This window comes from Aphelocoma coerulescens, chromosome 4A (assembly GCF_041296385.1).
Source record: "Aphelocoma coerulescens isolate FSJ_1873_10779 chromosome 4A, UR_Acoe_1.0, whole genome shotgun sequence".
NCBI lineage: Eukaryota > Metazoa > Chordata > Aves > Passeriformes > Corvidae > Aphelocoma > Aphelocoma coerulescens.
Genome location: NC_091018.1, coordinates 17,168,557 through 17,183,695, shown reverse-complemented (window position 1 = coordinate 17,183,695; position 15,139 = coordinate 17,168,557). Strand labels below are relative to the sequence as shown.

The 15,139-nt window shown below is 42.5% G+C and overlaps 1 protein-coding gene across 7 annotated transcripts in view; it reads left to right on the top strand.

The window, feature by feature from the left end:
* The window catches only part of HTR2C (5-hydroxytryptamine receptor 2C), a 152,539-nt gene that overhangs the window by 110,462 nt on the left and 26,938 nt on the right, over nt 1-15,139 (top strand). For all 7 annotated transcript variants that reach the window (XM_069015489.1, XM_069015494.1, XM_069015487.1 and 4 more), the window contains one exon: nt 2,102-2,744. In XM_069015489.1, the coding sequence (XP_068871590.1) occupies nt 2,360-2,744 (385 nt within the window). In that variant the 5' untranslated portion in view covers nt 2,102-2,359. The remainder of the gene's footprint in view (nt 1-2,101; nt 2,745-15,139) is intronic.

Here is a 15,139-nt window from a genome sequence, read left to right as displayed (position 1 = left end):
GTATTAGCAAAGCAATAAAACAGTTAATTCTGACGGTGGAGCCCAGTCTTGAGAATTCCTGTAGTCAAATTCCCACATGATTTTTCAAACTGAATATGCAAAATGCAAGGGAGAATGAATGACTCTACTCACCATTTCCGTATTCAGACCTGAGCAGTTATAAAAATAGAAACTTTTAATACAGAAGCCTTATCTTGGAGTTGTTTTTTGTGGTGTGGTTTTGTTTGGGGGTTGTTTGCTTGTTTGTTTTCACAGTCTAGAGTTAAGGTATGTCCTGGCTATGATCCTTTGGCTGCCTAGTGTCTCCTTCATTGTGGAAAGGTGATTTGGAAAAACTGTTATCAGAGGTTTGAATTAAAAGCTGTGTTTGGGAAAAAATATTCTGAAGTATTTAGAAACTTTCTAGAGACTTTTTTTTTTGAGGCCAGCTAAGTTGGAAAGAATAAACAGTCCAGTAACCACTTGCTCATTCATCTGCATGTGCAGCTGCAAAATTATTTTCTGTGCCTATCGTGCAAAACTTCTTCCTAAATATGAGGTTTAGAGACCCTCTGGGAGTAATTAACTACAATGCAGAAGCAAATCTGGGTTCATTGTATGCACTGCTCATTTAAGAAATATTTTTGTGCACAAAGCCCATTAGCAAGGTTCCAAAACCTTCATGAATGTTAAACATTTTATGATAGGATTCTGAGCACTTCCTATTTAAATGAAATCTAATGTAATCTCATTAATTACATCTAGCTTTTGATCCCCAGATAGCAAATTGCTGTGTCAGATATGTGCCACAGTGCATTCAAGGGCTGAAATCTGACTTTTATTTAATTATTTATTTAACAGTGACAGAACAGCTCTTTTCCTGTGGGCTACACAAAAAGTTGAGGATATGCTCAAAAGAAGTTGCCTGCTATTGATTTTATTCTACTTACTGGTCCACTTCCATACCACTGCTCAGCTAAGAGCTTTCCTACTGTGCTTTTAGCCCTGTGCTGTGTGTGGTTGTTAGGAGCTTGACTCCAATTCAGTGGAAGGGCAAAGCAAAGCTGCTGGTTTTCATCAGTTTTACAGGATTGGCAGTCAAAATTATTGAGTTCCTGAGGACATGATTTAACCAGGACTGGGAATACATGCCCTTAGCTTCAGTGGGTGCAGACATATGCCTGAAGTCAAGAGTACATTTAATTTACCAAATTAGCTCAATGCATGAGGCTGAAGGACTTCAGAAGCAGCAGCATGATGTTCTCTGGCCCGTGTTTCATGGGCAGTGAGGGGTTGTAATCAGACTTGCCCTCACTTTGTCAGCTACTTTGTGAAGTAGCACAAATCATGTGAGATACTGTGAGGAAATCTGTCCCCCCCGTGTGTGGGATGAGGCTGTTGGGGCAGTAGTCCTGAGGAGCAGACTGCTGGGATTAGGTTTACTGGCCTGGCTGCGTGCTCGTGATCAGCAAGAAGCAGTGGCACAAAAACATGAAAAGCAGAAATAAGCGCTCAGCTTTTATGAAAGTTTGTTCTTTCTTTTCTCTTAACTCTCTGTTGTCTGTTTCAGAAGGATCATCTAGGGCTGTGTCATATCCATCGTTCATTTCCCAATAGAAACCAAACTGCAATATTTATTCTTGTACGAGAGTTAGTCATTAAGATCTGAGGGTTTTTACAACACCTTCATTTTACCTCAGAATAGGTAAAATATATCCAAACCCTTCCATTTAAGGTGATGGATTACCCTGTGCTTGTCTGCGCTATCTGGATTGGCTGGAATTTTGTGCAATTACTATTTTACACAGCAGCGGAGTATCTGTGAAGTGGATATCAATTGAAACATATTTTGCTTTTCAGACTTGCTTTTTCAGGTTTCACAAAACATTTAATTAGTGATAATCAGCTTTTAACCAGCCAGAGCACACTGATGTGATTCTCTGCCTCTCTCCCCCATGGTTGTAGGCATAGTCTGTACCCTTCAGATAAATTGCTTGCAGTCTGGAGAACATCCTAGCCAGCAGGAAGGGGAAGAATACGGATGTCAGTTGCATGGGGAATAAAGAAGGTGCTGTGTATAATGTGGTTTCAGTGAAGAATATCCTTTTCCTTTACTTTTCAGAATGGTGAACTTGGAAACCAGCCGGAGATTGCAAAGTCTCCTTTCCCTTGAGGTTGCTGGTCAGTGGTCGTCATCTACCACACCCAAGGAAACTAGAAGAGCTCCACGCTAACTTCTGTAAGTTTTACTTCACTATGGAAGATCAAATGATTTTCTGGCTCAGGTTTTGTGGTGTTCGGCATCTGCCTTGGACCTGGAATTTGGAAAAGGGATCGTCCCTGAGGCACGGTTAAGAGACAGAGAAACCAGCCCCAGACAATGAGCACTTTAAGTAGCACTGGAATATTACTCAGCTTAACGACAGTGTCTGTTACACTGGATTTTAGCTTGCATGGTGGTCTGATGGCTTGGTCCTTAAGCAGCAATTTGACTCTGAACCAGAGTTTGCCTACATCTGATCCTCTCAACGCCTCTGAGAAGGGCGAAGTCTCTCGGATGTCCGTGAGGGAGAAGAATTGGCCAGCCCTCCTGATCTTGGTTGTCATCCTGCTGACCATTGGGGGGAACATATTGGTAATTATGGCTGTGTCCTTGGAGAAGAAGTTGCAGAATGCCACAAACTTCTTCCTGATGTCGCTGGCAGTAGCAGACATGCTGGTGGGTATCCTGGTCATGCCCGTGTCGCTCATTGCAGTCCTGTACGGTAAGTGCCTTCCCTCCTAGTTTGAATATTTGCTTTTGCAGGGAGTCCCCTGAGGCTGCAGAAATCTGTTGTGTCTGATTTTCCCTGTGCTGGTAACTTGGGGAGTATCAGTGTGCACTTGGCCATGGGTCTGGGCTGAGGTTCAGTCTCTGCTGGGAGCAGAGATTGTGTTCACACAGCCAGGAATGGCCTGTGAATAATGTCCAGCTGTGGGGTTCCTATTGCTGAGGCCACCAAGAGAATCTGTGACAGCAAGTCAGCTTTTTACCTTTTGGTTGGACTGCCCCAAGATTGAGCTTGGACACAAGAGCTCACAGAAAATCTGAGGAGTGTGTGTTCATGACCGACCCAGCTCGAAGCCAGGTCAGGATCTGTCCTTGAGCTCCCACTGCTGTGATCAGTGAGATTTGAGAAAAAAATGTGGATAAGAAAGGAGGTTTGCTCTAGTAGATTTGGCATTCAAATAAAAGCCTTCACTCCTGGCATTTGTACCTTTCAGGGGTCATTTTGCCTTTCTGTGCCTCAGTTCCCTTTCTCTAACCTGAGAATATGCCCAATTTTAAAGCACCCAGAGACCTGCCTGTATAGGTGTAAACATTTATTTCTCCCCATATTAGGGTCAGTGTGTTTGCAATGAAGTGGGACAGTGCTGCTGCACTGAGGTGTGGAGTCACTGCTAGCACTTCAAAGAAGTAAAATATCAAATATATCTAACTTTCATCTGGCTGGGACTCCAAATCCCTTTGTTCAGTGGGGTGCTAGGAATCTCCATCCCTGGATATTTCAAAGGGGTATTTCATTCTCCTCTGTATCTTTGATCATCATGTTTGTATACTCACGTATCAATTTTATAATGTGTGTATTTCATAGATAAAACCTACTAATTTTTGAAGTCTGTTTTAAGATTTTCTTAGAAAGGTATTTTAATATTAATATTTCTTGGAAACAAATAATGCTGTTTACTTACAAATTTGATTAGAAATTGGTTTACTGTCCTATAAAGTAAAATGTAGGGATATTTATCTGACTTCTTCACTTGCCTAAATGAGTAAGTCTGGCAGAGATTAATTCCTAAAACACATTGATCAAGCATACATCATTCCAAAGCTTATATAACTTGTCTACAGTGAGTTAAATCAATATGTGATTTAGGTGCAGGCCTAGCTGTGGAGACCTTATGCACAAAGATCTTTTATTTTGAACTGTCAGAATAGTTCCATCTCTAAATCTTGTGTGTATTACAACATGTGTATTTTATTTTTAGCATTTTACTCCAGCTCCCTGGAGCTTGAAAGGGAGCATATAAATACTGAATTATGTGACTGACCTGCACTTGCATAAATTCTGTGTTAGCCAGTGACTCTAAAAAGGTGAATTTATGGAAGTGGTCTTCCTACATACATACTTTCAAGGTCTTTGGAAACTAATAGAAATGGATTTTCTGTTCTGCCTAGAAAATGATTACTTAAGGTAGTTTAAAGGTGTAAAGCATGCCACCCCTTTAGCAGCAAGGAAATACCTCTGATTTGAAGAGGCATTGTAATTATTGCCCTTTTTTTGCCAGAGAGCCAGTATTAGCTGTTGATAACCCAAACATTTCTCCACAAACAGCACTATGTAGATTTTTTGGGCAAAAATTGTAGGTTCAGGACAGACATGGAAGATTTGTGGAAATACTTTGAGAAATGAAGAGGTTGTTGGGGCAGTGCCGGGTGCTGGCACCAAAGCAGGCACATTGCCTCCAGGCTTTGTGAGAGGAGGAGGAAGAAAAGTTCCATTTGGGGAAAAATGGAACTCAGAGGAACTTGTGGATTGATTTGAGTAGGACCCCAGTGAAATAAATTTTTTTATATTATTTAAGCTATTGTGTTTAAGCTATTCAGTTGTGGAAGCAAGAAGGGGGGAAATATTCTTACATCAGCAGAATTCTCACGAGGGTAACTGGGGTGCATGGCCATGGACTGAGCAGGGAGAGTGTTATTGCTTGGAAACATAACTGTGAATGTTCAGTCATTTTTACTCTGTATATTTTACCTTGTGCATTCTATATATTCTACATAATCTTGTTCTGGGCTGTTTCAAAGGCTGCCATATGCTGTGCTGAGAAGTATATGCAGCACACCTCTTCCAGATTTGTAGACGTCACTTTTAATTTATGTAATCAGAGATAAACCTTTAAAAATACATATAACAAATAGGAGAGTGAAGAAATTACTTTCAAGTTTCCACATCAGCTCCCTCAGCCCCAAAGATAAATTCTAGTTGACAGAGTAGGCTCATTTCCTTACTTTTGGGCTAATAAGGTAAATGAAGTAGATTTCACTTCAAGCATAACCAGAAAATTGAATAGACACCCTCCACAAATACTTCTGGTTTTTGGTGATTTTCTTAATTAAAAGTAGGAAAAATCAAGTTGTAAGTTAATTCAAGAGTCTTATTATAAAGAAGGGACAGCAGGATGCAGCATGATGGATTTTTCACCCATTAATCAGGGCTCGGATATATTTATCAATTAGTCTTTCTTAAGAGTCTTACAGTAATCGATGAGTTGCATTTGACAACCAAGAACATTTTCCCTGGCATGCAGTTCCTAAAGAACTAAGCAAATTAGTGTGCTAATTGGTAAGGGTGTTTTGGGCAAAGTAAATGAGAAAGGTACACAGCTTCATCTCAATGGAGAAATGCCTGATTAATTAAAAATACTGATATGATAGGGCATCAGGTATCTTACACATGGAGGAGCTTCTGACAACAGTCTGAAGTTGTTTCCTCACCTCTGAGGACTTTAGGGACAAGCAGCAGTGGGTTTACATCGTGTCATGTGTTTATGAGCAAGAAAGAGAGAGCTGCTCTTCCTCTGCTTGTGCTGGTGAAGGAATGCAAGAGAATCTTGTCAGCTGATCTGAGTGGACACTGCAGAGGATATTGAGCTGTCTTGGTTCTATTGCAGAAGGTTCACAGCTGCCAGCAAGTTGCCAGAGTGTGGCCAACAAGCGGCCAGCAGAGCCCTCTGTGACTCCCAGTGCGGGCTCTCTCTTCCCTTTGTGATGCTGGTGGCTGATGCAGCTTTCAGGGGGGCTGGTACTGGATGCATTCATCAGCCCCAGCTGCCAGAGCAGCGTTACAATCACATTATTGTTATTATTGATAATTACCATCATTATCGTGTGGTGACAGAGATGTGCTGAGCACTTGGGCAGACTTTGATGTAGATTTCCCTGCAGATGGGGGGAGGCAGTGCAGTTCAGCACTCTGATGTGACATTCAGGTATCTAGAACTGATCATTTTAAAGATCATACCAAGTCATGGGTTTAAATGCATCTTGACTGCACTAAGTTCCAGCTGACAGTTGGATTGCTTTCAGAAATTATTATTTCTTCCTTTTAGATTTAAATGTGTAGTGTTTCTGTTTGTGCTGAGTAACCACTACATTTTATTCTTCTGCTAGGGTGTGAGTGAATGGAAACTCCTACACTGCTTGCATTATCTGTGTCATAAATTCAGAAATGGGACTATTTTTTTTCTCTCCAATGACACCTTGTACCTGGGATGTGTCCAGTGAAATTTATATCCAACTGGATATATTAGGGGTTTTTTTGCCATCAATAGGATCCACAGGTTGCTACACTGTGTGCTCACCCAGCAGCATTTATTCTCTTTCCAAGTCCTTAAGCTTTCTTGTAACCTCAGCTAACCTAAATAATTCTGTGAAATCTGGAAACCTACTACATCATTATTCACCCTCTTTCCAGATGATTAGATACATAGAAAACTTTAGTTGAGATATTGAGTGTCCTGCTACTGAATTTTCTCCACATGAACAACTGCCTGTTTACCTGATGTGACAAATGGGATTAAGTTGTGGTGTATCTGTGCTGCTGTTGGGAAAGAAAGCTCTGTATGGTGTGCCCTGAATCCATAGAACAGCTTCTTTTCAGCTACCCAAGGTTTAAATTGTGCTTAGAGTGAGAGGAGGGAGGGAATACTAAATAGATACTCTCTGTATCTCATTGAAGATGGGTCCCTGGTTGTAAAATATCTCGAGGCAGCTAGATGTTAACTTGCAGGATTTTTCAGAGCCACTGAAAATTTGGCACCATATGATGGTTCTCTGCTTGATCACATTTGGAAATAGCATTAGGAACCCACACAGCTTTGGCTTGCATTGGTGGAAATCTGAGGGCCTCTGGTCAGGTGAGAGTCAAAGGCTGAAGAGCTGAAATCAGCACAGGGGCTCAGGACTGGAGAGGGTGGTGATACCTGTCAAGAGGAGGGAGGGATGCTCCATACCTTTTCTCAGCAGTGATTAAATCTATTAAACCTATATTTGATTCATCCTCTTCCGAAAACATTTGAGTCAGAGATTTAATTGTCATATTGACAGCTGGATTTGCTCCACACACATAAATTTCCTCTTAATTTCATTTCTGATTTTGTCTGAGGTTATCCATACTTTATAACTGGCTTTTTATCTAGTTTATCTTACTTCTTTTTGTTACACTTTTAATGTTGGACAATAAAGACTGGAACCCAGATGAGTGAAGAAAGTCTCATCATCTGAGCAGTGAAAAGCACTTTGAAGGAAAGGCCACAGTGCTCTGTAGTACTTTAAAGTCATCTTTAGTCTTACTAAGGCAGAATTTCTTTTAAAAATTGTCACAGCAATTTAACTTATTCTAGCCTTTTGTTATTCCTTCTCATTATTTTGATGCATGTTTTTAGTGATGCCTTGTCTGAAAATCTCCTCAAGACTTTTTATTCTTTTGTTATGAGAGATGAGAAATAAAATTTGATATTTTCAGAATGGCACCAATATGAGATGGATACAGTCATTTGAACTTGATTTTTTTTTTCCTAGCTGATGAAATTTCACTTGTTTATCCATGCAGCCTCCCCATCCCCAGGACTTTCTCGACAGGCAGGCTGTGTATGGCTCTAGTGCAACATTCTCCACTGAGATAAAGATTTCTTATGAAATTAGCAAATTAACGTGAATTTTTTCAATTCCTTTCCATGTCTTTCCTTTTGTCTCAATTAAGTTCATAGAAAAATCTGCTGGACACTCTTCTAGAGGCATGTTGCAGTCTTAGAGTAACTATGCTAAAAACCCAAACCCCAGCTTGTTAGCCCTGATGAAGGAGTGCTGAGGGTTGACCAGGAGTGAAGAGGAAAATGGTGTAAAACCATGGATGCAGTTAAGTTTATGTGGGCACCCCCACCCTGATACAGACACAGTGCTTAAAGCAGTTTTTATTTTCAACTGAGTAAAATGTCACCAGTAACACTTGTACTGATTGTTCCTCTTGCCTGGCAACATTCATTTAACTGAAGGGGCTTCCTCATATGTGCCTTTCCAATCCCTATTAAAGTTTTAGTCCTCATCAGATTAGGAGAAAGATCCAAAACTGGGCAGCCCATAAAACTGGAGACAGGTCGTCTCCACCTCCTCCATGATGAGCTGCAGCCATGCTACATAAAACAAGACACACAGCACTGATGATGAGATTCTGCTCTGGGAAGGGGACAGTGAAATTTTTCCTGGTCAAGCTTGTATCTTGGCTTGCTTTCTACAGAATTTCTCCTTTTGGGAATGGATTTTGGTTACAAGACTTGCAAGCAATGGAGCAGTCCATAAATAAGTTGTAAAAGTTCAGGGAAGCAAGTCAGGGAAGTCTCTGGTGCCTGCAAACAGACTCTTGTCAATTTGGAGGTTTATTTTAATTATATTAAAGTACTAATTGGAGTTGTATTTGTCTTTTGAACAGTGTCTCAACCTAAATTTGGGTAGAGCAGGAAGAGCTACAGAGTGTGCTTGGATCATCTGGAAAGCAGTTTTTCCTCATTTCTAACACCTGCAGGTGTTAGATCTGTCTGTCTTCTGGTAGATTAAATTATAACAGTGTTCAGCACTTGACCTGCTATCACTTCTTTGGGCAGATGGTCCTGTACTTATTGGTAACTGAGCTGGTTTTTCTCCTTGTGCTGCACCTGTACAGACACATCTAGAAAGCTTGTCACTTTTAATGTAGTAAGAACAGGCCCCATAAAAATTCAGATTTTAGTAAAACCTTGGCTTGCATTGTAAATTCCTCCTAAAAAATTCCAAGTCTACTACCATAAGTCTTCTGTATGGATGCTCTTTTCTCTCCCTCAGGACAAGTGTGTCCCTTCCTTAGCAGGCATCTGTGCTGCAACAGCAGCTGGAAACCTGCAGTATTATCATGTTAAGCAGGATGTGACAGCCAGGAATATACATCTGAGAGGAGCAGGCAGTGCCTGCTGGTAGTTCACCCCAAGCATCACCTGAATTGCATCCTCAGAGCCCTGTGCCCCACCAGAAAGGACAGCAAGGTGTCAGCAATCCCCCAGGTTTGTCTGGCAGCATGTTTTGAGTCTTTCCTCCACCCCATGTGAGTGTGCAGCTGCCCCAAACCCTGACCCAGGTCAGGCTCTTTGCTGTGTCCGGGGTGTAGGGGCCAAAGTCAGAGCAAGTGTTTGGGGCTACAATTCCTGGGGGCAACCAGCTGCAGTTATCCCCTGGCCTCTGGGATATTTTGGTATCCTTACCTGCTCTGCTGTGTGTTACCTGAGGCAGCACGAGTGACCTGGGGTTAAGAACTGGCTATAAAAGGGACACATGTCCCTCCTGGCCTCTCAGCAAAGCTTTGTTATGTCCTGTCCTGCCCAGCTATGGAGAGGAAGGTCACGTTCCACAAGGTGGTCTGCTCTGCACTTTCCTCCTGGAAATGGATGGTGTTATTCTTCATTAGATGCTTCATTAGGAAGGGGCTGCTTTCCTCAGTGCAGCCCCCTCTCCCCTGCAGCTGCTCTGCTGCAGCTCGTGGGAGCCTGGACTCTGTTTTGCCATGCACCACTTGATGTCTTGTGGGAAAGTGGCAGATAAGGAGCTCTTTCTGGCTACTGCTCTGGAAGCATCCTGAGGAACATGTCATGGCAAATAAAGCTGTTTGGATTGGTTTTGTCTAATTGCATTTTTGATTGAAGCTGTGGAAATGGATCCATGTCTGCAGCACTTTTCCTGGGAAGCTGGAAGAGGGATGGAGTTGTTCTTGTTGCTGGTGAAGTTCTTTGCAGCATGTGGAGCCCTAGTCCCCATTCTGCCAGCTTTATGGTGATCTGTTGCAAAAAATTAAAAATTTAGCCAATAGCACAGTAATCACTAGGGTGTATCAGACTATAATTTAAGCCATAAACTAGAATTTCTATCTTGAAAATATGTATTTTTTAATGTAACTCTTCTTGCAAAAATCAGATAACTTTCACATTTATTCTAATGCTGAATGAAAATTAATTTCCAACCCTGAAACACTGCTGGGAAGCTCAAATTCTATCCAGTGTGTTCAAACAGCAAAAGCCACTCCAGGGCCGTGGAGCTGTTGAGATCCAGTCTGCAGTTTGCTGGCGTGGGCCATGAACTGGGCAGCTCTCTGGAGCCTGTGGGAAACAGGAGCTGCTTTCTGTGGTCAGCAAGCAGCTTCCTCTGAGGAAAGGGCTCAGTGTGTCCCTCTGACAGTGATGCCAGCTGCTCTTCCTGAGCTCCCAGGGTGCACCATCTCACATAGGAGCTGTTCCCTACAACTTCTTGCCCATTGCTCAGGGCCATCTGCACATGGCAAATCTTTTCTTATTTCCAGGAGGAATGCAGAGGACCCCTTGCCTTAGGTCTCTGATCTTGCTTCCTCTGCTGCTGAGCTCTGGATGATGCAGCAAAGGCTTTGTGGTGCAAAGATAATTTTCACCAGAATAAATCAATGCCAGCCTTCAGAGAGAGTTTCAATGGCACCTTGCTTACTGCTGTGGGTAGGGCCTGGCAGTTTTGTGCCAGCTCCTTGTGACTCATTTGAGCTCAGCTATAATCCACATTTTGGAGCATTAGTTTATAGGACTCTGAAGACCAAATTCTGCTGTCAGATAAAAAGGCAGAACAGTTGCTATTTAATTTTTTTACCACCTGCCTCTTTCTTGTTATTTCTTCCCTCTGTGCCACCTGTATATCATCCAGCTCTGACTTTGGCTGGCTTCTTGGAATAGGCAGAGATATTCTTTACTGCCCTCGCTGCTTTTGTTCCCGTTGACAAGAGGAGCTTGTCAATCCACCAGCATTAGGAGAAAACATGAGAGAACAATAAACATACCACATTTGTAAACATGCTTTTTTTGCTCCTCTAAACCCCTTGCTGTTAAGCAACCAGCTCCTCTGCCTGCTGTGGGTTAATGGGGCTGTTAGCCTGTGATCTGCCAGGGATGATGCTGCTGCCCATGGAGCTCAGGCTGCTCAGTCCAGCACAGATGAACAGAGCACAAACACTTCCAGCAGCTTCTGTTTCTGGTAGCTTCTATCATGAGGGCTGGTCACAGAGAAGGCTGTATGGCTGCTTTCTGTTGGCTGAGATAAAATGTACTGATTTCACTCCCTTTGAGTGAGATTATGTTAGATTTAGATAAATAACACCCCTCTAGAGAGGGGCAGAGCATCCCAAAACTCCCAGGTGTGCACTCCAGAACAGGAGGCACCTCAGGGAATGAGGGGTCTGTGCCAGCAGCCCAGCCTGGCACCGGGCAGGTCAGATATGTGCGAGCCACAGTCTTGGCACATGGCAGCACTGCCAGACTGGGAGTTAATCCTGGCCCTTTTCACGGAACTAACACGGAACAAACGTGGAAAATGTGCTTGTAGCCCAGATTTTCACAGCTTGCCAAGGGATACTGCAGAGACTCATTGTTTGCCCCAGGGGTCTGACAAGTTTTTTCGCAGACAGAGCCTCTTGCAGAAAGGCCTGAACAAAACCAGTTATTATAACCTGCGTGGAATCATGAGACCATATTTCTGAGATTTAAAGTGACACCTCAAGTTTTTTCTAAATATGGAAAAACGAGAAACAGGAATGCTACGGAGCACCTTAGATTTTGTTTTCTAGATGGATTGCTCCTCCTTTTTTTTGCTCAGTGGCAGCAGGCTGCAGGTAAGCATGGGGGTCCTGGGGAATGGCTTCCTACAAAAATTCATGAGGGGAGATTCTGACTATTCTAAAGTCAGTGGGAGCATTGACAGGACATTCAGAGAGGCTGACGCTTTTGCCAGAGCAATTTTCTGTCTCCTCCAACCTCTTTACTCTCTTCCTGCCTGGCCATGACTGAGGTTCTTGGCATGACAGCAGCAGCATCCTTCAGCTGAGAAGGGTCTGAGGTGTTTTGCTGCTCTTCTCTGAGTCTGAGGAAATCTCTTCTGCCACTGCAATGCAGCTCCTTTCATGCCATTGCTGTTTAGGTTTCAGCACCTTCGTCCAAAGCACGAGCCAGTCTCCTGTTAGAGCTTTATGGAACATACAGGCAAGAGAAATGAGCTGGCTTTTGTCCAGGTGAGGTGACCCAGAGTTGCACAGTGTGAAGCATTCTGCTCAGTGCTGAAATGTGCTCCTGGTCTGTGCAGGGCCTGGTTCTAAAGTGTGTTTCTGTGGGCCTCTATTTGCTTAATGTGGTTTGGCATGAAAAGTTTCTCGTGATTGGTTTGGTGAGGCTGGTTCTCCATAAGGCACTTGTGTTTTGCTTTTCCTGCTGCAAAAGGAGCAAATTCCTCTCTTCTGGGTTGGCTGAGACTGTTGAGGGTTTTTTGTTCGTTTCATTGGTTATGTTAAAAACCAAAAATATTTAAAAGATAATGGAAGCAAACTCACCTTAGAGAAATATTGTGCAGTGACAAATAAGAAAGTGAAATCACAAAGATCACAAGAGGAGTTTACTGATCCCACAGAAATGCAGGATTGAAAAGAACTTTCTGACTTGTTGTGTCCTGTTGTTTGCTACCAAGTATTACTAAGACACTGAGCTGCTGCAGTCATATCTTCCATTTTCCAGAGCTTCTTTCCATTCAGCTGCCTTCTTTGGGGATGTGGAGGACAAAATATGTGTTTTTCAGTGTGCAGCAACAGAAAGCCAGGACAAATCTCTGAACAACTTATTGCAAAATCAAAACCCTTAAATTTCTTGCAAGAGGCAGTTTTTAAACAGAAAATCCTAACAGTGCAGTGTGAAAAAAGCAGAGCCTCCATTCACCTTTGTACTTTGCAAGAGGCAAATGTGCTTCCAAACTTTCCCTCAAATGCTGATAAACTGGGCTGCTTTCCCTTTTCAGATTTATCCAGTGAAACCTGTTACCAGAATTTCCCCTCTTACATCTCTACCAAGAAGTCATCACTGGGTCAGTTGGGCCCATCATCTCTACCCTGTTTGAGGATGGGGTCTGAAACCAAGCCAGAAGCTAAGTGGCAATGAGAGCAGGCTGCAGAGCAGGTTAGGTACCAAAGCCTCAGTGTGCTCTTGGTAAGTGGGGGCAAGATTTTTACAGCACTGCCAGCTCCACAGCTCAAGTGGAGATGTGGTGTCACCCCAGAACACACCATGGAAGCAGTTCTAGGTAAGCACAAGCCACAAGCCATTCCCCAGGCATCTCAGACAGGATGTTTCCTTGGGTTCTACCTCTACAAGCGTGGAGAAGAAGCTGGCAGAGTCCACCTTTGCCCTGCCTGTTCCTGAGAGGTGAAGGGAAATGTTGAAATACTTGAGATGATTTCAGTGGAGTAAATCCTATTATAGCAGTTGAACATATGGCCTTATATTTCACTAGTTTACCCACAGCTTGTGTGCTGCATCCAATCAGGCAGCTATTTTTCATATTTTAGACATTAAATTGGATGGGTCTGTCTTGCCTGCTTGGTGAAATTGAGAGTTGCCCATGCAAAATAAATCTTTTATGTGCAAGAATGACTCATTAGAATAATTTTGAATGGCACTCATTTAAATGTTTTTATTTAATGCAAATAAAGTTTTAGATCCAATTACAGTTTTTATTTCATCCTTTTGCTCAAAATTTTTGGAAGATGCAACAGGTTTGAAAACTCACAGGAGTGTAAAGGCCCCAAAATCTGTAGTGTGTATAGTTACATTTCTGTTTTATAGATCCCTGTTTTACTGATGTCAATTTAAATACAGCAGCAGTTTTAATGCCGTCAGTGCAATCTTCTCATGCCCAATTTCCTTCTAGATCAGTGAAGCTAAATGTGCTTTAAAATGCATGAATCTTTATTTACTTTTTATGACGATAGCCTGTTAGATCCAGTAGTAGTTTTGTAAGTGCATTGCCTCATTGTAATTAACTTTTATGAGTTTGGTTGAAAAGAAATATAAACTCACATGCTTTGTAGCAAACCAGAAATTGATACAAGATAATGAGAAAACTGGATTTGTTATGTATAAAAAGAAAGACCCTATAATGATAAACTTTCCAGTTGTAAATTTGGTGCTTCACAAAGGCACCAGGTAGATCATGGAGATGCCAAATAAAAGGAAGATAGGTTATGTGTTACCCACAGATAGATTTAGCCTCATCTGAAAGTAAGAACAGCACCAGCTCCAGGCACTGGAGCCATGTGAGAGACAGCCAACCAGAGTCCTCCTTGGGTGTGTTTCATCCCCATTCCTAAAATTTTAAAATCAAGAGAAAGGATTTAACTAGGATTGCAAACATTTTACCAAGATTGAGTTAATTTTAGTCTGTGTCAGTGTACCTACAGATTTACCTGTCTGTTCCTCACCTGCAGATGAGGAACAGGCAGGTAAAATGTTCACTGCCTCCCCAGCCACACCACAGAGCCTGGTGTCCCAGCACCTCAGTGTGCAAGGGAGCTGCCTGTACCTGATTGAAAGACTAGCAACTCCTCTTAATCTTTACCCAAACATTAGTGGAGTGAGAAATAAAGTATTCTCTACTTGCAAGCAATTTGTGACCCAAAGTTTAAGACACAGTTGTGATCACAGGTGAGCTGTGACAGAGGAGTGCATCTCAATAGCTTCAGCCACTCTGCCCATCCTGAACACCCCACACCAGTTATTGCTTCTACTTCTGTTTTCTCTTACCCACAAACCCCTTGTTTTCCTTCCTAGAAGGTGACTGCAGCTAAATCTAGCAAGACTTCCAAGTATCTAGGACATATTATCTCATGCTGAGAACTTGCTCTCTTCCTGCTAACCTCAGGAGAGTGAAATTGGGCTGAGGAAATAGTCAGTAGAATGTGTTTCTCCACACTTGTCAAGGAGCAGCTATGATTTCCAGGAATGGTCCTACTGCAGTCTGCTGTAAACATTAACATATGGCTCATTTTCCTGTGCTGCCTGCAGCTGCAGAGAGCAGAGAACCTGAGGGAAAACCCCAAACTCCAAGGCTGGTCAGCTGTGTTTCTGTTCTCTGTCTGGACTTAACATTAAAAATCTGTTTCATCCTCCTTCATTCTGTGTTCATAGACTCATTCAGGTTAGGAAGGACCTCGGAGATGATCAAATCAATCCATTAACCTGACTCTGTCAGGGGCACCACTAA